This window comes from Lagenorhynchus albirostris, chromosome 2, assembly GCF_949774975.1.
Source record: "Lagenorhynchus albirostris chromosome 2, mLagAlb1.1, whole genome shotgun sequence".
In the NCBI taxonomy this organism is placed as follows: Eukaryota; Metazoa; Chordata; class Mammalia; order Artiodactyla; family Delphinidae; genus Lagenorhynchus; species Lagenorhynchus albirostris.
The window spans coordinates 161578570-161601914 of NC_083096.1; the positions used below are offsets into that span (position 1 = coordinate 161578570).

At 46.0% G+C, this 23345-nt stretch overlaps 2 protein-coding genes across 5 annotated transcripts in view; one reads left to right on the forward strand and one right to left on the reverse strand.

The window, feature by feature from the left end:
• The first annotated feature begins 913 nt into the window (after positions 1–913).
• On the forward strand, positions 914–8611 carry FABP3 (fatty acid binding protein 3). Of its 2 annotated transcripts, none has more exons than XM_060140775.1 (4): positions 914–1255; positions 4559–4731; positions 5573–5703; positions 6663–6726. In XM_060140775.1, exons 1-4 carry the CDS (start codon positions 1183–1185, stop codon positions 6670–6672), a joined length of 387 nt encoding a protein of 128 aa, XP_059996758.1. In that variant the 5' UTR covers positions 914–1182; the 3' UTR covers positions 6673–6726. The 2 variants fall into 2 exon arrangements, with proteins under 2 accessions (XP_059996758.1, XP_059996757.1); XM_060140774.1 differs by lacking the exon at positions 5573–5703 and adding an exon at positions 8295–8611 and having other exon boundaries at positions 1099–1255; positions 6663–6764.
• The window catches only part of ZCCHC17 (zinc finger CCHC-type containing 17), a 60297-nt gene continuing 41591 nt past the window's right edge, over positions 4640–23345 (reverse strand). For all 3 annotated transcript variants that reach the window (XM_060140773.1, XM_060140772.1, XM_060140771.1), the window contains one exon: positions 4640–10205. In XM_060140773.1, the coding sequence (XP_059996756.1) occupies positions 10044–10205 (162 nt within the window). In that variant the 3' untranslated portion in view covers positions 4640–10043. The remainder of the gene's footprint in view (positions 10206–23345) is intronic.

Sequence of the window (23345 nt, forward strand, 5' to 3'; positions counted from 1 at the left end):
AGGGACTTTGTTTTAAAAGTTCAATAAGACAATGCACTGAAAGCCCTCAGCATGAAATAAACAGCAATACAAGGTGGATCTGATTGTTATTAAAAGTGCTTTGGAAACTGTAGTGTCAAACAAGGTAGGTGACTGCCGGTCTCTGAAAGTGCCGGTTGCCTGCCAGTGTGCAGAGGTCAGAGAAGGGCAGCAGGTGGGGGCCGCAGCAGTCAGGCAGAACGAGGAGCTGTCCTTGAGCCTTGAAGAGCTGGCTGGAAGGACAGAATTTCTGAAGGCGGGTGAGGAGGGAACGGCCGACCGGAGCAAACGCTCGGAGCTGTGCGTAGAGGTCGGAAAAGCCTGGCGCACTGGCACGGTGGAGGGGTAGTTGGACCGCAGGAGGGAAAGGCTAGCGCGGGAGACATTCCGTAGGCAGGGGCGAGCACGTGAGGAGCAGGCGCGGCGCGACGGGAAGGGTCACGCTTTTGCCCGGAGCAGGCGGAGGGCACTCGCTGCCCGCGGTGACTCTCCCCTCCACCGGGCAGTGGGGAGTGGCGGCAGAGCGCAGGGTCTGGGGCCGGCTAGACCAGGCTCGCCATCTGGACTCCAACTCACTCCTTATTTCCTGCGACCTTGTCACTCCCCCTCTGAGCCCTGGACACGTCACCTGTAAAATGAAGACCGAGATGCTTGCGCCGCGAAGAGTCGGCCAGAGCTTTCCCGGCGTGGGCATCAGCCCAAAAGTTTCCTTTCTCCTCTAGACTCTCATCTCTGTTCTGACCTCAAGCTCGGGGAGGGACCAGGGGAGGGAAGATGTCCCTGGCGTGCGCCCCAGCTCACGGGCACCGTGCCCCGAACTGTTTTCTTTTTAGATTCTGAAGAGCGCCTTGAGGCCAGGGAAGGGAGTAGGTCCTACCAGCCCGGGGCAGGGACTCGGACCCCCGGGACCCGCGCTGACGTAGGCGAGCCGGGCGCCACCGGGTGCCCCTTCCCCCTTCCCCCGGCGGGTTGGAGGATGGGCGGCCAGCCCCAGGCTAGCTAGTGCCTGCCTGGGGCTTCCTATTTCGGGAGCTGGGTGTGGGCCACGCCCCGTCACGTGATGCAAGGGCCTTTTAAAGCTGCAGCGCGGGCTGGGAGCCGCAGGTCGCGGAATCGTTGCACGCGTGCTCTATCGTCTCTTTCTCAGCCTAGCCCAGCCTCACCATGGTGGACGCCTTCGTGGGCACCTGGAAGTTAGTGGACAGCAAGAATTTCGATGACTACATGAAGTCAATCGGTGAGGGCGGCTCGGGATGCTGGGCTGGGGATGGGCTGGCCGCGTGCCGGGTCGGAGCAGCGCTCCAGCTGTGGCTACCTACCCTGCACGCCTGCTGCATTCCTCCTGGTAAAAGTTGGGGAACCCGGGGATGCGGAGAAGGTGGCAGCCTGCGCTAGGGCATGCGAGGCCTGTTGGGAGGGGTTTCTTCCAGTTCCGCGCTCGCCACGCGGCACGCGGGATCTTGGTTCCCCGACCAGGGATGGAGCCCCTGCCGCCTTCAGTGGAAGCGCAGAGTCCTAACCACTGGACCGCCAGGGAATTCCGGGGAGGGGGCTTTCATGTTCTGAACTTGGCAAGAGGGATTCCCAGGCAAGGAGGCTCAAGGAGGCAGCTGTGTCGGTCGATGTGGGGGCAGGGAGGCGCTTTCGGGGAAGAAAGGCTTCTGATCTGAAGGTAGAGGGCGGGTTTGGATAAAACGGGAGGGGAGGGAGGAAAAGAAGAGGAGCATGGGTGGTCTAAGAACTGGAGCCTGAACAGTGAAAGGGGGCAGATTGATGGGAAGTGTCCTATGGCTTAAAGTAGGGGATCCCCAGGAGGAAGAAGATGGAAGGGGGAACAGCCCTGAACAGGATATGAGGAGCTGAGACAGGAGCCTGCACAGTTAGCAACAACCCCTCACCCTCTACGTTGGGTTAGTTAGGGTAAAGGATTGTCGCTGCAGGGTGCCCTCTTTCTCACTAACCAGCCTAGTGGTAGGGTAGGGCAAGAGGCCCCATCACCAGCTGCAACCCAAGGATAACTGCTCACTGGGGAGGTGTCTGGTGGAGGGGTACAGCAAAGGGGCCTGGAGCAAAGCCAAGACCTGGTAAAGCCAGGGAGGGTCTTTGGTCTAGGAGGCTGTGGTGCTGGGATGGGGGAGAATGAAGATTCAAAGAATCTTGCAGAGGAGGACTTCGGAGGTCTCTGTGCCTTGGTTCAACAGTTGAAGAAGCCAAGACCCAGAGAGAGTAGAAACTTGTCAAATCAATTCCACAGCAGAGCTGTTATGAAAGCCTAGATTTCTAGATCGGCAACCCAGAGAAGTTCCCATTATGGACCCCAGGGGTGGGAGTGGTAAGAACTGCTTAACTAAGCGTTGACCTCAGCCCTTCCCCTTCTAATATGGGCTAGGCAAAGAGGGTGATATCCTTTCTCTGGAATCTCCAGCTATGAGATTATCCTGGTCCCCCAGGCTAGGATAGGGAAAACTGGAATGTTGTTCATGACTGAGCTAGGTTCCATGCCTTCCTTCCAGGGAAGGGGGGCTGGATAACCCAAAGAAGGGGTGGGGGGTCCACTCCAGGCATCTCCCACCTGAAATAAGGACCACAACTGTTGGCTTTTAAGGCCAAAGTGCTCAACTGCCCCTACTCTATGCTGAGCATTATGCCCAATGATTCCAGGAAGGTAGTAATTCTTGGAGAAGTAGGGGACCCTGGGCAGCTGTTGGGGAAGGTGGAATGCCCATAGCTAGTTCCTCTCCCAAGTGTCTCCCAGCAGACATTAGAACTGAAGACCTGGGTCCCTGAAGTGAGTCATACCATCCGTACCACCCTTGCTCCCTTATTTTGCCCCAACCTGGGTTAGGGGGCTGAGAATCCAGCTAGCCTGCTGTTGTACAGATGGAAAAAATGAGATACCCATGGGGGAGAAAAGACCTTCCTTAGATGGAAAAAATGAGATACCCATGGGGGAGAAAAGACCTTCCTTAGCTCTCAGTAAATAGCTTCAGCTTCGTTTCTAAGTAGAACCCATCTCTTCGCAAGACTCCAAATTCTGTAACTTTCTCTTAGCTGAGTCTCTCACCCACTACACAATGCCTTCCTTCCTCAAACGCTCCACACCTCTGGGTAGGTCCTAAGTAAACAGAGCTCCTTGTGCAGTGACAAGGCCCTGCTCTGTGCTGGGGCGTGGGACTGACCTGACTCACTCTGATAACAGGGGGCAAGGCCAAGTCCCTCAGTAGCCAGGCAGGGTGGGCCAGCAGCAGCACAGCTGCCTGTGCCCCTCTTGTTTTAAACCAAGAGTTCTCAGAGGACAAAGAGGCCCAGCCTATTTAGTACCAGTGATCTCAGGCACACTTGGTGGCCGTAGACCACAGATGAAGTACATGCCGGGAAGCAGGATGGCCCAGGAGGAAAAGTGAACAGTTTTAGAGCCTAAATTCAAATCTAGGTCAACCACTTAACCCTTTGACTTTGGGCAAAAGTCACTTCACTCTCCAAACCTTATTTGTAAATTGGGGATAATAAAATCCACCATTCAGGGCTGTAATAAACATTAAGTAAAACAACCCATGTAGCCAGGCACATCTGGAGACTTTCCACCCACCACCTCACCACAGCCTCTGCCCTTGGAGGACAGCTCAGCAGAGGCTGCTCGGAGCAGAGGGGGAGGTTGGAGGCAAAAGGACAGATCTCAGGAAAGCCACAACCTGCAGGGCTCTTTGTTCCACACTCTCTTGCAGCACTCAGGGAAGCCATGCTTGGGCCAGGAGGGGAGTTCCCACAGAGCCTTAGACCAGGAGACCTGGATTGGAGTCCTGACTGCCACCACTTTAGGCCTCTCCTAAATCTGCACACTGAGACAAACACTCCCTTTTGCCTCCTCCTAGATCATGGTTAAGAGGCTTGGAAAATGTCTTTGTTACCATACGTGGGGGACAAGAGCACCAGTGCATCTCAGGGTAAAAACTTTCAAAGGTGGAAAATTCTTGTCCATAGGCTCTGGAAGGCAAAGTCCACATTTACTTCTTTCTCCCTCAGCCTGTGCCTTGAAAGCTGCTCAGGTGCCCTGGAAGGGAGCCTTGCGCTCCAGCCTTTATAGATGAGCAGTACAGTGAGCTCTGCAGTTGAACATTCTGGATTTGAATTCCAGATTTGTGACCCTGGGCTTCAACTCATTCTCAGTTTTTGCATCTGTAAAATAGAGATAATAGCGTCAGTCCTTCGGGGAGACTGGAAGGACTGAATGAGATTACACGTGTAGTTTTTACCACACAGAAAGCACTTAATAGTAGCTTATTCTAATCTCAGCTCTGCCACTGACTTGCTGTGAGACATGCCTGTCCATTAAGTTTCTCATCTGTCTAATGGGATCAGTAATGTCTCTTCACCACACAGAGCTAACGGGAAGACTGAATTAACAGCCATGCAAAGTCTTTGAAAGTTCTCACCCTTCTTTTCCCCCTTCCCCACATCCAGGCCTAAGAGTTGGTCACTGAGCTCCTTGTACCCTGCCTCTCGCTCTAGCTCATACTCATACCCTTCCCTCTGCCCTCAGGTGTGGGTTTTGCTACCAGGCAGGTGGCCAACGTGACCAAGCCTACCACAGTCATCGAAGTGAACGGGGACACAATCACCATAAAAACACAAAGCACCTTTAAGAACACGGAGGTCAGCTTCAAGCTGGGAGTGGAGTTCGATGAGACAACAGCAGATGACAGGAAGGTCAAGGTGAGTCAAGGAAGGGTCCATGGGGAATGGAAGGCCCTGAAGGGGATTACGGTGGCGCCCTATTATTGCACGTTGAGGGGTAGGCTATCATGGGGGATTGAAGTGGCAAATGAGGTCCATAACGCCTGTGCAGTGCTGGGATGTCCCAAGTGCTAAATGCATGCTAGTCCTATCTTGTTCTCCGTCCCATCTTGGGAAGCATCTACCTGTTGCCTCTGGGAGTGGGCAGCACAGAGCCTGGATAGTCTGACCTCACTGTCTACGCCAGCTCCAGCTGGGTGACCTTGTGTATGGCATGCAACAGCTCTGGCTTTCTTTCCCCTTCCATAGATGGGGGCTTATGTGGACATGGCTGTGACCTCGGGTGCTTTAGGAACAATGCCCAGAAGTCAAGGTCCTCCACTGAAAGGTCATCCTGGCCTTCAGGAGCCAAGGAGACAGCTGGGGACAAGAGGTTGAGACCTACTCAGATGCTTCCTCTTCTCCAGCCTCCACTTCCAGGGCTTGGCCAGTGACCCTGAGAAACCATTTCCAATGCTGCCAGCCTACAGGCAGGAAAAACTATATTCTGGATAGAGCATTGTCTTTCATGTGTTTATAGTGTCTTCTCACCAAGCCTTAGCCCCTCTCCTCCTGGGGAGGGAGAGTACATCTGCCCCCAGTCTTAGGACTTGTCACCCGGTGGTGGCTGTCTTGGCAGCTTGCCTCAGGCCTTCCAGCCACTGAGCCAGGCATGGAAGAGAGAACTAAGGGGTTTTGCTCTCAACAGGGTGTACCTATAGCAGTACCTTTCCACCAGACCTTTCCATTCAGCTCCTCAGCTGTTTCTTCTTCCTCACAGCTGCTCCCAAGGAGAGGAGAGGGTCTAATTTCCTCCCTGTGGAGGAAGCTGGAGCCCAGCCCAGGATCATACAGGAAGCTGGCAGCAGAGATGGGATGGTACCCAAAGATGGCAGCCTACCTTGGAGAGAGGTGCCTGCCCTACCACATGCCTTTACCTCCTTGAACTAGCCTACCTTCTTGAAGGGCAAGAACCCCAGTTAAACACAACAGTAGTTCTCTGGGATGCCTGGGCTAAACATAACCTGCTCTGAATGGACAAAAAGCTAGAGGAATGAGAATGAGGAGGAAGGTGGTGGTAAGGGTGCACACCCACCGACCCACTGGCCCCAAAGCACATACACACAGCCTTTGCAGACTCTTCTACTGAACCCTGGTCAGTCAGGGTACCCTAGCCTGGCTTAGAGCCCCCAAATTTCTAGAGAAGAGAGACCTGGGAGAGTTGCCAACTGAGAGCCAGCTGATGCAGGCTGGCAGCACCCATAAGATTAAGTGGACATTTGACCAGGGCTGTGGAACACTCCAAGGGCCCGCAGTCCCAGGACCTGGCAGTTGCTGCCCACTCGTCACCTGAAGGGGGTCACTTGATATGGACCAAGAGGAGTAGGAATACAGGGCAGGGTCCAATTTTCCAATACCTCCCGCCCCCAAGGGTCTTTTAGACATTACGTGTGATCACCACTTGGCCGGAGAGTCTCAGGGTTACTCCTCCTCACCAGTCTTTCACAGGCATTGGGCTGGTCCCCCCACTCTGTGTCTTAGTGAGACTGGGCTGTGGGCATCACCTAGAGTACGGGATAAGTGCCCATCCTGAAGGCTGGTGGCGCTTCTCAGAGCCAGGCTGTTCCTCTCCACTGTGCTATCTGCCTCTCCCTACTCGCCCAACAGCTGAAGGCCCCTCCCCCGGCCAAGCAGCAGTGGTGAACTAGACATCCTATGGGGCTAGGTTGGAGGTGGGCTGCCTGATCTCTGATCCTAGCATTGTCAATAGGGATAGAGGCTGGGTCCTTTGTGGCCCCAGTGACCAGACCCCTTCTTGCCCCTCAGTCCTAGCTCAGATCTCAGCTCAGGCCTCTACCCTCTTTCCACAGTCCATTGTGACGCTGGATGGAGGCAAACTCGTCCACGTGCAGAAGTGGAACGGACAAGAGACAACACTTGTGCGGGAAGTAGTTGCTGGGAAACTCATCCTGGTAAGATGGATAACTCTGGGGCCTCACCCAATTCGTTTCTACTGCCCCTTCAGCCAAGCCTATTGTGAAAAGCCAAGGTCATCAGTGGGACCAATGGAAGCTGGAACAATGGAGGGTGGAGGCAGGCCTGGGTGGTATTAGGTAGGAATTTTCTATGTAGTGGCTTTGGACTTGGTTTAAATCTCAGCTTATAGGGTGCATGACTTTGGACAAGTCACCTTCTCCAAGCCCAACTGTAAAGTGGGTGTTAATAACACTAACCTTGTAGGGCTGCTGGGAAGTCTGAAGGAGACAGTGGATGCAGAGCACAGAGCATCACTGGTGTGGGACCACTACAGTAGGCGCACTCCATGGTCTTAGTTTCATTCTCTGCATTGCCGCATTGCCTTGCCCCAGGGAGAGGTAGAAAGCTTGGCCAAATCTGATTCCAGGTCCATAGGAGAGGCTCCCATCTCCCAAGCCTTTGGGCAGGGACAGGCTGGTGATCGGTGGGGCCCCAACTAACAGCACAGTCATTTCTACTTCATTCCAGGCTCACCTCCTCTCAGAGCTTTCCATGCCTGGCCTACTACAAGTACCTAAGGCCTGGGTTGGAAATGACAAACAAGCGGGCAGATAGATCTGTCTGTTTAGGGACAAACTTGGGGACTTCACTTGAAGAATGTAGCCTTGACTGAACACCCCCAGGGGTGGAGACAGCAGCCACCCGTGATCTCTGCCGCCTCATTCTGTAGGGCCTCAGGTTTTCGCCTCAGCATCTTCACTGCAGACCTTCTTGGGTCAGTGTAACCTGGTCACTGCATTCTTGCACTTACACGGGGCAGGGGACCCTGCAGAGTTAATAATGAGTTACCTAGCTCTGGTGGGAATGTGATATACAGCACCAAATACTCACTGGGCAGTTAAGCTATGGTGAAACCATGGGCCTGGCTCTATGATGCCAGGCAGGATGCTGGCGGTTCAGGCCTCTGGCCCGGGCACTACCCTAAGTTAGGGAAAGAATGGAGAGTTGGTGGCCTAGTAAAGTCCTTTCCCAAGAGCCTCTGGACATTTTTATTCACCTGTTTGTCTCCTATGTGCCAGGCACCATCTTAGGCACTAAAGATGAAGGGAGAGGAGTGGTACAAGGGAAAGAGAAACACTCTGGGATCTTGACCAAGTTACTTCCTCCCTGAAAGCTCATTTCCCCAAATCTCTACAAGAGGAATTACAATGCCTAACTTAAAGACTTAGGGGAACTTCCTGGTGGTCCAGTGGTTAGGACTTGGTGCTTTCACTGCTGTGGCCCGGGTTCAATCCCTGGTTGGGGAACTAAGATCCCGCAAACCACATGACATGGCCAAAAAAAAAAAAAAGACTTGGTGTAAGCATTAGGAAAAAATACATGTAAAGTACCTGGCACGTAGTAGGTAGGCAGTAAATGAAAATTTTTAGCATGAAGGTAGAGGGCTCTCCCCATCAGAGTGGAGAGTATTCCCAATACCTTCTGTGTCTACACCCCTGCCCTAACGTGACTCTCTTTTCTTCCAGACACTCACCCACTGCAATGCAGTTTGCACTCGCACTTACGAGAAAGGGGCATGACCTGCCCACTCCCTCAACAACTCCTCCTCTGCCAGTTGGCTACTCCTGGACTCAGCACCAGATTGACTCATTTTTTTCCTTCGGCATTTTGTATAAATCCACCTTGATTGGGGAAATTCTCCTGGGGTCAGGTGGCACCAGCCTGGATCCAGTTCTGTTCTCATTGTGTATGTTTGTTTTTTTAACTGCACCCAAAGGGTGCTCTGAGGTCAATAAAGCAGCACCTAGGCCACCCAGTTGCCTTTTTGCTTTTGGTGACATGATTCTGGGAGTCTCAGTTTCTGTGTGTGTCAGAGAGTAGGCATAAACGACTGCCACTCAGGAAGAAGCACTGGATGAGAGACTGCAATGGACAGTCTCAGGGACAGTGATAGCTGATCACCTTACACGTACAAAAAATAAAACAGCTGTACCTACAACTTCCCTTTACACTGCCCCCTCCCTATGGCCAAATGAGCTAGTCCAACCTGGAATAATCACTCAGTGGTGGGGCTTCTGAACTGTCACCTCAGGTCCATCCTGCACTGAATGCCTTTGGGTCTGGACAGTTGCTCTTCTCTGTGGAATGCTGTGGTCTCTCTCTTTCCAGAACACAGGCTTAGGACACAGGATCCAGGCTTGTGCCAGTGGTGGTGGGAGAAAATGCCCACTGACGAAGATGACTGCTGAGCATCTGCCTATGTGCTAGGCCATTACTCATGGTTCAAATTCTTACTGGTTCTCTAATCAGCCCTGGGGGAGAGGTCATCTGATCATTACAGAAGTGAGGGCTTATAAGTGATCTAAGAAGGCTGTGACTTGCTAGTGCCTCTGGCACTGTACCTTAGCTGGGCCACTCTCTAAGGTCTAAGGTAACATGTTAAATGTTTTTCTGTCACCTAATGCAGCCTCAGTGACTTTTAAGTCTGTAAGTTACAGGAAGAGGGATTATACCAATAAGGACTCTCAGTAAGTTTAAAACCAAGCATACTTCCATTTAGGGCCAGGAATTTAAGCAGAGACCTGAAATGGAACCAACTGATTCACATTGTAGTAAATAAAAGTAAAGCAATGATCTTGGCTTGAGCTGTCTGGTTCAGTGATCGGGCGGAACGTCACACACAAGCTCAGTCACTGCAAACAATGGTTTTCTGGCCAGTGGTGACCACTGGCTGTCATTCTAACATAGTAGAATCATGTTAGGGGGAATGGAAAAAGTGAGCACCACTTCTTACCATGTTCTCCCTAGTACTGCCAGTCTCCCTCTGCCCCTGTGTTGGATGCAGCAGAGATCACCCACCAATCAGCCCAAGGAAGGCCAACAGGGAGGGGCCAATCACTCTGTTCTCCAACTACAGCCAGACTCACCTCCACAGCAGTACCTGTGGCTCTAGCCTGGACTCTGGCTCTGGCAGTGGCAGCTGGAAGAGGGTAATAGGACCTTCTGCTGAATGAAGGAAGTTGGGTGAATGAATGGGTCAGCTGCAGGGGTCACTTGCAAAGGGACTGGAGTGATAAGAAAACAACTCATTCAGGCAGATACTTTTGATATCTCCCAAACCTGCCTGTGGCAGGAGGGGAAGCCATCTCCCATGGGAGAGAAGTCAATGGGGTGGAAGGCCATATTCTCACTACTGAGTCTTTCCAGGAGCCAGCACTTCAAGGCACAAGGCTCCTGGTTCCTTCTCTCCACCACCCCCTCCACTCTTTCCACTCTCACTCCTTGTGCTTCTTCTTGTGCTTCTTCTTCTTTTTCTTCTTCTTTGCTGCCTTGCTGTCTTTTGACGTGTGCCTTGCCCTCTTGCCTGTATCACTCTCAGAGTCTGAGCTGTCAGAGTCAGATGACTTCCTGTCTCTATGTTTCTTTTTCTTCTTTTCCTAAAAAAAAAAAATGAATAAAATAAAAACTCAACATTGTATGTATATATTTGCTTTAAAAAATCATGGCCTGTAATCATTAGGGGATAACTTAATAGATTAAAAAACATTAATTAGGGCTTCCCTGGGGGCGCCAGTGGTTGGGAATCCGCCTGCCAATGCAGGGGACACGGGTTCAAGCCCTGGTCCGGGAAGATCCCACATGCCGCGGAGCAACGAAGCCTGTGCGCCACAACTACTGAAACCCGCGTGCCTACAGCCCACGAGCCGCAGCTGGAGAAAGCCCGCACGCAGCAACGGGGACACAACACAGCCAAAAATAAATAATTTAAAAAAAACATTAATTAAAAAAACAAATTATATCTTTAAGTACTAACAAGAAAAAGTGCTCAAAATGAGCAAAAGAGGATCAAGTCATAACGCAGTATGTATTCTAGCTTCCAGGGTATGTAACAATATATGTGTGTATGTTTATACACACACACACACACATATACATGCATACCATATGTATTATATATATTTACATATATAAATTATAATATTTAGTACATTAAATCATAATATAATATGTATATTTAACATACCTGTATATATTTAAAATACACAGAAAACAATGGAAAGGACACAAACAGTCACAAGTGTTACCTCAGGAATGAACTGCATACAGGGAAGCTGAGGTCTTCTGCTGTCGTTTTTCATTTGTTTTTAAACAAGCATTTATTACTTTCTTTCTCTTTTTTCAGCCGTGCCACGCGGATTGAGGAATCTTAGTTCCCCGACCAGGGACTGAACCCGGGCCGTGGCAGTGAAAGCGTTGAGTCCTAACCACTGGACCACCAGAGAACTCCCTATTACTTTCATTTTTAAAAAGCACAGGATATTAAAGCTGAAAGGAGTGCTTAGAGATCACCTAGTCTGACTAGAGACAGTACTTCACATGCCCAAGAATGTGAGAGTAATGGATTCAGGACTCCTGACTCCCAGTCTGGTTTCTATTAGACCCTGCTGCCAGGGAAAATAACCGCCATCAATTAATAAGGCCCCACCTGCTGCCCTTGAATATTTACCATCTCTAAGTTTCGCAACCAACCTTACAAGAGTATACTGATAAAGAAAAAAGCTCAGAAAGAACTTTCTCAACACTTCCCACCACACTACGCCACCAAATTAACAGCACAAACGCACGCAAAGGCTGAGACCCTGATCCCCAGGCTTCTGTAGGATACTTGGAGCAGTTTGTAAGCACTGAATAAACCTTTTCATTGAATTGCAAATATGTATATTGCCTTGGTAAGGTTTCTAAGAAGGAGAGACTATGGGGGGCGAAAGTGAGAGTAGAAGAGGGCAAGGCTCCTGCTCCTCGCATTAGGCTTCCATCCAGCATCCGGAGACTGTAAGTCTGCCTGATAGACTAGGTCTTGGGAGCTGGCTGTGAGAAATGGTGGACAAAACACAGAACCAGGTGTTAGACCCAGACATGAGTTCTGGCTCTGCCACTTACTATTACTCTTCTGTAACCCTGGGCAAGTCATTTCACCTCACTGAGGCCTAGTCTCCTCAAATGTAAAACGGAGATAAGAACAGCACCTGTGTCACATGGTGGTGAAGAGATAGTATCTGTGGCTGGAGAAGTTGAAAACCACTCGCCCCAGATCACACAGGCAGGGCTGGGATCTGCATGTAGATCATATGACTGGAAATCTCCTGAGTTTTCCTTGATTGCACATGGCCCCTCTTCCTGTATAGTGATGGGAGGCCTCACGGTATATGGTGGTCAGAACAACAGTTTTGGAATAAGATAGAATTAAGTTCAGGGACTTTCCTTGTGGCACAGTGGTTAAGAATCCGCCTGCCAATGCAGGGGACATGGGTTCGATCCCTGGTCCAGGAAGATCCCACATGCTGCGGAGCAGCTAAGCCCATGTGCCGCAACTATTGAGCCTGTGCTCTAGAGCCCACGAGCCACAACTACTGAGCCCATGCGCCACAACTACTGAAGCCCGTGCACCTAGAGCCTGTGCTCTGCAACGAGAAGCCACCCCAGTGAGTAGCCCATGCACCGCAATGAAGAGTAGCCCCCGCTCACCGCAACTAGAGAAAGCCCACATGCAGCAACAAAGACCCAACGCAGCCAAAAATAAATTTAAAAAATAAAAAAAAAAGAATTAAGTTCAAATTCCAACTCTGCCACTTACTAACTATGTGATTTAGAACAAAAGACATAACTTTTTTTTTTTCTTTTTTGGCCTGCGCTGGGTGGCATGTGGGATCTTACTTGTCCAGCCAGGGATCAAACCGGCGCCCCCTGCATTGGAAGCACAGAGTCTTAACCACTGGACCACCAGGGAAGTCCCAAGACTTAACTTTTTTGAACCTCAGTTTTCTTTTCAGTAAATTACAAATAATAAATACCTACTTCAAAGGATGCTATGAGGACTAAACATGGTAAGTACTAACTATAGTGCCTGATACATGGTAGGAACTCAGTGGTAGCTAGAAGTATTGTATTATTCTCTTATTTCAGAGAACTCCCAGAATGTTCTGACAATCTGGCCAAGTATCTACAGCAGATGAGTCAAAGTTCTAAGAGAAGATTAAACCAAAATTCTTTCTTGGAGTCTCCAGTGGAGTAGAGAGAGGGGAAGCTTCCCAGGCCCAAGTTATCAAGCTGTAGGAAGCATGGCTGGGAGAAGTTGAGAGTCGGCAAATCCATGGTTTGGCTTATGGTGTTGCAAGATAATGGAAGTCAATCACAGGCTACATGGGCTTGGCAGCCTCACCAGTCTCTGCCCCTTAGGTAGGACAGAGTCCTGGGAAAGTATACAAGCAGATGCAGAGTCTGGCACCAATTCCCCTAAGACTGGCCCAGCCTGGATACATAAATGAGAAAGCAAAGTAATAATACTTCCTTACAAACAAATAGCACTTTAGTTTATCAAACTTTCTGCATCTCGTATCTTGTAATAATAATCTGGTAAGGTCAGAAGTCAGGAATTATTATTGCTATTTTACAGAGGTGAAAACTGCAACTCAAAGAAGTGACCAAAGACAAGACAAGAACGTCACACTTTCTAACTCAGAGTTTGGCATTATTTCCACTTTCTCAATGATACAGGCTCAGAAGGAGGAAAGAGAAAAGCAAATCACTAGAGAACCCTGGCAAGCTAGAACGTTGACTCTAGGTAGCAAGGAGGACTTGAGGAGATGGCTTTCTAGACCTCAATCTTGATGTAAAAGCTCTTTTGCAACCCGAATAAAGAAAATCTAGTTTTCCAGCAGGTGGCATCATTTTCATTTTGTCTCTAACCTTGAGCTAGAGAACAAAAATTACTTCGTATGTTGTAGTTCAAGAGGAAAGTTGGGAGTTGGAGTAGAGGTGAAGTTGGAAAGTCAGAGGTGAAGCTGGCTTCTGGTCCCTTGACTACATTCTGGGGAAGAGGAGCATAAGGTAAAGGGTAATGACCCAGAAGTGGGAGCTCATGGTAGACAGGCCGGAGGGGCAGGGGAAAGAAGCCATTGCTCAAAACCTCTCTCTGAGAAGCACATATCCTGTGCTACAGCAGCTAGCCCATCCACTTTCTCTATAGTTCTAAAAAAAGGTTAGCAGCAGCCCAGCGTAAAATGAGAAAGGGGAGTAACAGCAGTTAACACTTATTGAGTACCTAATTTTCTAGATGCTGGGCTGGGCACTTTGCACACATACCCCATGACCTTCAAAACAAATCTATTAAGTGGGCATAATAATCTCTATATTTTCAGGAAAGAAAATTATAACTTCAGAGAGGTTTACTGAGATAAAGTAACTTGCCCAAATTGTAGAACCTGGATTTGACTCAGGCTGGGCCCCAAATTAGATGTTCTTTTTAGCTCTGTGTGTTAAAGCCAGCACCTAAGTTAGCATTTTCTAGCCCAAAGGCACTGATCTAGCAAGCAAGCAAGCATTTGTTCTGTTTTATTTATTCTTAAGAATTATTCTTGAGAAAGCACTGGTTATTTATTCTCTTATTCTTGAGAAATGATTGATTCTCAAGAGATAATTTGATTCTCAAACTGATTCTCTAGGGTTAATTTTTATAAAGTAGGATAGAGGGTGATTCCTGGTTAGAATTTGCTTATAAGCACCAGTTTATCATAGCTTGGAAAGGGTAAGACCAGAGGGAGAAGGTTATTAATCAACTCACAAGTATTTACTGAACTTTACTACCTATAAAGCATTTTAGAGAGCCATAGTTACATACAGTGTCGCTTAGGAGATAAGAACATATTTTTAATAGAATTCAGACAAATACAGAGTACCTACTAGTGCAAAGCCATAGCTGCATGCAAAGTAAACACATTCAGTAGCTCAGGAGTGGTGACTGGCACCATTCCTCCAAACCTGAGCCAACCTCATCAAACAAGGGAAAGAATAACTCCCAATAACCATACAGTACATTCATTCAACAAATATTTGTTGAGTACCTTCTAAGAGCCAGTAATACCTATTAACTAATTTGTCTCTTATAGTACTTGAATGACATTAGAAATCAGGGAACAGAAGCCTTCAAGGGATACACTAATCAAGGAGAAAGATTAATTAAGACACTAGGCAGTCCACGGAAGTGATGTAAGAAAAGTACAAACAACATGCCATGGACACACAAGGGAAAGAAATCAATTATGTCTGAGGAATTTGAGGATGGCCTCATGAAGGATATGTAATGTGTTGTGCTTTTGAAGGATGAACATGGCTTTGGCAGGTGGAGTAGTGGTAGTAGTGCTGACGGAAGAAGGGAACTGAGGGCCTTCCAGCCAGATGGAAGACAGAATGAAGCAAATGCCTGAAAGATCCTGTGTGGCATAATTACCTTGTACTGGATCCCATCCCTTCTTTCCTACTCAAAGACATAGGTCCAGGAATCGTCCCCTCTCTCCTGCATCAATTTGTCCTTCTTTAATGGCTCATTCCCCAAAATAAACAAAGGTGCTATAATAGTTCCCATTTTGAAAAAAAAAAACAACCCTCCTAAACAATTTTAACCAGGTTGTCAACCCACCACTCTACTGAAACAGCTCTTGTCAAAGTTACCAATGATCTCCACATGGCCAAATTTACGGTCAGTTCTTAGGCCTCATTTACTTGATCATGTGGATTACTAATACTATCTATTAACTAGCTTGCTACTTCCACTTTTGCCTTCTAACCAACTAATTTCCATACAGTAGCCAGAATAATTCTCTTAAAAGATAAGTCAGATCATGTCATCCCTCTAGTAAAATGCCTAATGACACCCATCTCACTCTAAGTGAAAGCTGAAGTCCTCAGATTCTCCTATAAGGCCCTGGTTTCCTCTAACTCATTCACTTCCTCCAGCTACACTGGCCTCCTTACTGTTCCTTAAACATGCCAAGCTCATTCCCAATCTCTAACTATTGTACTTGTTGAAATGTTCTCTCACCACTTATCTGAGTAGCTTGCTTTCTCGCTTCTTTCAAAGATCCACTCTAATGATGCTTTATGAGAAAGGTCTGCCCTTATCATCCTATCTAGAATGGCAAGTCAGCCATCCCTTTACCCCTATTCTAGTACTCCCTAGCTCTCATTACCAAATTGATTTTTCTCCATAGCAATTTTCAGTACTTGAAATATTAGTATTATTTTATATTTATTTACTAGTTCGTTGTCTGTGACTCCCATTAGAAAGTAAGTACCATGAAGACTGGGATTTTCCTGTTTTGTTCACTACTGTTGGTGCAACGACTAGAACAGAACCTGGCACACAACAGAAATTCTTTTAATGAGTGAGGTTGGAGTACAGTGTGTGAGGGAAAGGACTGGTGAGAGATGATGCTGGGATGTTGGACAGATTGTGAAGAGTCTTAAAGGAACTCAGACTTTATTCCATAGAAGAAGGAGAATCCTGAAGGCTTTCGAGCAGAATACACTGGACGACTCTCTGTGCTCCAGCAGAACAGGCCCAGGACTGGCAACCTCTCTCTCAGATAGGCACCAGAAGTTCTCTGGAGAACAGAACAGAGCCAGCACTGCAGCCAAAGGGATGACATTCCTATTCTGTTCTTCTAAATATAGTACAGCAGAGAGTAATTATAGTAGCCATATGAAAAGAAGAAAATTACATTCTGGATCAAATATAGCTAAACTTCATTATAATAAGTCAGCAGCCTGATGCCCAAAGCAGATGCTTCCTCATAATATAGCCTGATTCAGAAAGACCCATGATGGCATATGATAAGTGAAAGAGGCTAGCAAAGCACATACCACAGGTTCATGAAAGATTATCCAGGGCTTCACTACAAAAACCTTTGTTCCTACTTTATCAACCTCTTCATAGCCCATTTCCATTTGCAACACAAAGCTTCCTCCTGTTCTAATTATGCCCAACAAAAATGACTTATAATTTTCAGACACTGGGATGAAAACCGTCATGGTACTGAATAGGTATTGCACAGAACTAAACCAATACGTACTAGATTTTTGGACAAGGACATGCATTCAATTCATGTATGTTTGATAAAAAGAAGTGGAGGGCTCAGGGCTAGAAAGATCTCTTACTCCTGCCCCTACTCACCAGCAGCAGCAGGAGTCAGTCCCTATTACTCTCCAAACTGAGGGTAGGCCTCACTGAGTGAAGGAACCCGAGGAGTTACACATGGCACATATGACGGAGTCTATCAATTCAAAGGTGCATGCCAATATGTGCCAGGCACTATTTGAAACAGGTGACACCCTTTCTTTATCCTGGCCATTTCCTGATTTCCCAACATGCCTAGCACCTTCTCCTGTCTTAGAGACTTTACATTAGACATTCTCTTCTACCAGACTGCAGAAAGAAGTGGGACAATGAAGCAGTCTCGTAAAGAAGCAGAGATGAGAACCCAGTAGACTGTTTTTGACTTTCTGGTTCTAATTCTGGATGGCCCAGAGCCAACTAGTGCTGCAACAGGTGTCCAAATCTGCCACTCTCGCACACTCCAAAATATCCATCTCAGGTAGAAGTTTTTACTGATAAGGAAAGCCAACCTCCTGTTGGAATCAAAGATTTAGATGGGGGAAAGAAACAGGAGGCCTGGAAACTTGATTTACGGTTATGAACAGAAACAGATCAATAGAGAGCATATTCCTACAGCACTTCACTTTATCAGCTCGGTGAAATACATTTAAGGAATACAAATTCACGTAAAACAAATAAATGAAACACGTTTGAAAATTTTAAAAAAATCAACAGATGACATCAGATGATTACTAAGGGTAGCGGGTAACAGAGCAAAATCTGGCCCAAAAGCGATCTTATAAGACCTGATAAGTCAATCACCTAACACAATGCACAATAGAAAAGTATGAGGCACTCAATACATAGTTGTTGAGTAAATAAATAATTGAAGAGCTAAATGAATTAATGGTAGAAGTGTGGTATAGAAAAGAATATTGGGTTAGTAATCTAAAGAACTGGGTTCTTATTTCAGCACTATCTCTTATAGTTGTGTGACTTCAGGTGAGACAATTTCTCTTAATCTCCATTTTCCTAAGGTGTAAAATGGTGGGATAATAATGCCTACTCTGGCTACCACACAGGATTGTGTAAGGATAAAACAAAATAAAAAATGAAGATATTTTGAGGCTTCCCTGGCGGTCCAGTGGTTAAGACTCCACGCTTCCACTGCAGGGGGCATGGGTTTGATCCCTGGTCGGGGAACTAAGATCTTGCATGCTGTGCAGCGTGGCCAAAAAAAAAAATAGTAGATATTTTATGAACTGTAAGTACTAAACAAATATAAGGCATAAAAGATAATAAAGTGATTAATGACAAGGTGAAAAGACAATGACGCTAGATGATATCTTGGTAGAAACAATGGGCATCAAGGGGGAAGGTTTTACAGTTTCAGCTCCCTGGAGCACTATTTTTTTTTTTTTTTTTTTTGGCGGTACGCGGGCCTCTCACTGCTGTGGCCTCTCCCGTTACTGAGCACAGGCTCCGGATGCGCAGGCTCAGCGGCCATGGCTCACAGGCCCAGCCGCTCCGTGGCATGTGGGATCTTCCCGGACCGGGGCACGAACCCATGTCCCCTGCATTGGCAGGCGGACTCTCAACCACTGCGCCACCAGGGAAGCCCCCTGGAGCACTTTTTAATCAAAGAGGATTCATGAGTTAGAAGTTCATATACATAAAGGTACTTTAAAAATAATAAGATATGATGATTATTACTGCCATTGTTCATCAGACCATTTCTCTACTAAGTGAAGAGCAACAGAGGGTAGGATAATGGGTTGACTAAGCAGGTCATAAAGTGCCTCATACCTAGCAGATCCTTAATAATTATTTTGGCGAACTGAAATACACATCTCAAAGCAGCTTTAGAAACAAAGCAATAACTAGTTGCACCAGGTGTATTAAGCAATACAAAAACAACCAAAGACCCACAGAAGTGAGATATCCACAGAACCACTTCAGGAATCTGATAAATACCATTTAACCCCTAAAAGGTTAAAAGAGAATGAAAAACTCCTGGAACATACACACAGAATCACAGTTAAAAATCTAGCTCTACTAAACAAGTAAAATTGCCTGTTTGGAAACATGATCTTACATGTAGAAAATCTTAAAGATTCCACAAAAAAGCTGTTAGAACTAATCAGTGAATTCAGAAAAGTTGCAGGATACAAAATCAACACACAAGAATCAGTTGTATTTCTATATACTGACAATCAGCAATCCGAAAAGAAAATTAAGAAAACAATTCCATAGCATCAAAACAATTCCATAGCATCAAAGAGAATAAAATATTTAGGAATAAACTTAACCAAAGAGGCAAAAATACTTGTACACTGAAAACTACAAAACAATGCTGAAAGAAATTAAAGACAACACAAATATATGGAAAAACATCAATGTTCATGGATTGGGAGACTTAATATGGTTAAGACGTCAATACTACACAAAGTAATCTACAGATTTGATGCAATCCTTCCAAAATCCCAATGAAATTTTTTGCAAAATTAGAAAATTTCATCCTAAAATTCATATGGAATCTCAAGGGACCCCCAAAGAGCCAAAATACCTTGAAAAAGAACGTTGGAGGACTCACATTTCTTGATTTCAAAACTTACTATGAAGTTAGAGCATTCAAAACAGTGTGGCTCTAGCAAAAAGACAGACATATGGACCAATGGAATGGAATGAAGAGTCAGAAATAAACCCTCATGTGTACAGTCAAATGGCTTTTGAAAAGGATGCCAAGACCATTCAATGGAGAAAGGACAGTCTTTTCAACAAATGGTGCTGGGGATACTGGATATCTGCATGCAAAAATATGAGGTTGGAACCTTCCTTTACACCATGTTAAAACAAACAAACAAACAGCAACAATAAAAAACCCTCAAAAAATGGATCAAAGATCTAAATGTAAGAGTTAAAGCTATAAAACTTTTAGAAGAAAACAGAAGGAAAAAGCTTCATGATGTTAGATTTGCCAATGATTTCTTGAACACAACACCAAAAGTACAGGAAACAAAAGAAAAAAATACATAAGTTGGACTTCATCATGATGGAAAATGTTTGTACATTAAAAGACACTATCATATACTTAGTATGTGAACATACTTAACACTCCTGAACTGTACTTAAAGATGGTTAAGATGGTAAGTTTTATGTGTTTGTTCACCACAATTTTTTTAATGTAAATCTGAAAAATAAAAATAGAACACTACCAACAGAGTGAAAAGGCAATCCAAAGAATGGGAGAAAATATTTGCAAGTCATATATTTGATAAGAGATTGATATCTAGAATATATAAAGAACTTTTTGAACCCAGTGTCTGTACTTAAACCCAGTCTCTGACCACAAAGCCTCTTTCTTTTTTTTTAACATCTTTATTGGAGTATAATTGCTTTACAATGGTGTGTTCGTTTCTGCTTTATAACGAAGTGAATCAGCTATACATATACATATATCCCCATATCTCCTCCCTCTTGCATCTCCCTCCCATCTTCCCGATCCCACCCCTCTAGATGGGCACAAAGCACTGAGCTGATCTCCCTGTGCTATGCGGCTGCTTCCCACTAGCTATCTATTTTATATTTCATAGTGTATATATGTCCATGCCACTCTCTCACTTCATCCCAGTTTACCCTTCCCCCTCCCCGTGTCCTCAAGTCCATTCTCTATGTCTGTGTCTTTATTCCTGTCCTTCCTGCCCCTAGGTTCTTCAGAAGCTTTTTTTTTTTTTTTAGATTCCATATATATGTATTAGCATATGGTATTTGCTTTTCTCTTTCTGACTTACTTCACTCTGTATGACACTTCACTCTGTATGACAGTCTCTTGGTCCATCTACCTCACTACAAATAACTCAATTTTGCTTCTTTTTATGGCTGAGTAATATTCCATTGTATATACGTGCCACATCTTCTTTATCCATTAATCTGTCGATGGACACTTAGTTGCTTCCATGTCCTGGCTATTGTAAACAGAGCTGCAATGAACATTGTGGTACATGACTCTTTATGACTTATGGTTTTCTCAGGGTATATGCCCAGCAGTGGGATTGCTGGGTCATATGGTAGTTCTATTTTTAGTTTTTTAAGGAACCTCCATACTGTTCTCCATAGTGACTGTATCAATTTACATTCCCATCAACAGTGCAAGAGGTGCACTGTGCACCTCTTGCACAGTGATGATAAAGCCTCTGTTTTTAAGCAACAGCTACCAGTAGCTGACATGCACTGGGCTTTGCTGTATGCAGGCACTGTGCTCAGAGTTTTATGTGCATCTCCGCATCCTAACAACCTTATGAAGTAGATGCTTATTGTTCCCATTTTATAAAGGAAAAAGATTCAGAGAAGTTTAGTAATTAGCCTAAGTTCCACAGTGAGGAGGTGACCCAACTGAGATTAGAAGCCGGGCAGTCTGTCTCCACAGCCCAGGTTCTTAAGTACATCCTCCACTGCCCTCAGAAAAGCAATTCCTCAGCATCCACCTAATGTAATATTGCATAGCCACTGCAAATGAACATTTTAAGACTATGTGGTGGGCTTCTCTGGTGGCACAGTGGTCGAGAATCCTCCTGCCAATGCAGGGGACATGGGTTCGAGCCCTGGTCCAGGAAGATCCCATATGCCGTAGAGCAACTAAGCCCGTGCGCCACAACTACCGAGCCTGCACTCTAGAGCCTGCGCCACAACTACTGAAGCCCGCACGCCTAGAGCTCGTGCTCCACCACAAGAGAAGCCACCACAATGAGAAGCCTGCGCACCACAACGAAGAGTAGCCCCCGCTTGCCGCAACTAGAGAAAGCCTGTGTGCAGCAATGAAGACCCAACACAGCCAAAAATAATAAATAAATTTATTTTAAAAAAAAGACTATGTGGCAAAAATGGAAAGATGACATGATAAAGTAAAAAACAGGAAACAAAATTATACATACATTTTAATTACATCTAGGTAAAACATGAATTTGAAAACAGCTAGAAGAAAATATGTGCCACAATAATATAGATTCTGGTAAAGTAGTAAGATTATGGGTTGCCCTTCTTTTGTTTTATATTTAAATAATGAGGTAATATAGTGGAAGCTTCCCATTTCCCTCTTTAAATCAAGTCCTCAGACCTCTATGAAGAAGGCTAGCATCAAGAATAAAGATATGTAAAGCCAAACCCTGTGTTCAAAAATAAGCAATACTCAAACTATTATGCATAAAATAAGCTACAATGATACACCGTACCACAGTGGTCCCCCAACCTTTTTGGCACCAGTGACCGGTTTTGTGGAAGACAATTTTTCCATGGGGGGGGGATGGTTCAGTTGGTAATGCGAGTGATGGGGAGCGGCAGATGAAGCTTCCCTCCCTCACTTCCTGCTGTGTGGCCCCGAGGGGCAGGTAGGGAGGACGGTTGGGGACCCCTGCTGTACAACACGAGGAAGAGAACGAATATTTTATAATAACTATAAATGGAATACAACCTTAAAAATTGTAAATTACTATATTGCACACCTTTAATGTATATAATATTGTATATCAACCATTCTTCAATTAAAAAAAATTTTTTTAAAAAAGCAATACTGGGGCTTCCCTGGTGGCACAGTGGTTGAGAGTCCGCCTGCCGATACAGGGGACACGGGTTCGTGCCCCGGTCTGGGAAGATCCCACATGCCGCGGAGCGGCTGGGCCCGTGAGCCATGGCCGCTGAGCCTGCGCGTCCAGAGCCTGTGCTCCGCAACGGGAGAGGCCACAACAGTGAGAGGCCCCCGTACCACAAAAAAATAAAAAATAAAAAAAAAGAAAGCAATACTGCTTGCAGGGTTGGGGACAGTTGCCTCTGTGAGGGAGTTAGGCTAAACATGGCAATGTTGAAGGTTTGCAGAAGGCTTCTGGAGGGCAGCACTTGAAGTAGGGGCCTTTGTTAATTTCTATTTCTTTGGTTCACAAGAGAACAGTACCAAATTAAAATAATATCCCCACTGCTCTAAATCAGTGTCTTCCAAGTGCCATTCATTCATATAATAGTACCACAATTTTTATTCCGTGTGTTTATAAACTGCTATTTTTTTACTTAAATTTTTTCTTAATATCTGAATTTTTGCTTTAAAAAGTCCTACTTAAAAGGGAAACTTTATAACAGCACTGTAAATAGAAAACTTGCAGCCCCTGTCTTAAGCAGAAGATAGCTGTAAAAATAGATACATAAAAAAGACACAACAGGGACTTCCCTGGTGGTGCAGCAGTTAACACTCCACGCTCCCAATGCAGGGGGCCCAGGTTTGATCCCTGGTCGGGGAACTAGATCCCACATGCATGCCGCAACTAAGAGTTCACATGCCACAACTAAGGAGCCCACCTGCCGCAACTAAGACCCGGTGCAACCAAATAAATAAATTAAAAAAAAAAAGACACAACAATGTTTTAGCTAGATATAATTTACTGCCTGCTAAAGGCAGTACTTGAAGAAGACTAGGGTTTGACAGTTTGTTTTCACAGGAGGCAGTCTGGATTTTTTTAAAGTACAATGGGAAATCACTGAAGGATCTTAAACAGGAAGAGACATGTTCTGATTGGATACGTTAACAACCCTTTCCTGGGAATTAAAAATAAATTTAAAAAAAAAAGAAAAAATGAGAAGAGACAGAAGAATTGAACAACTG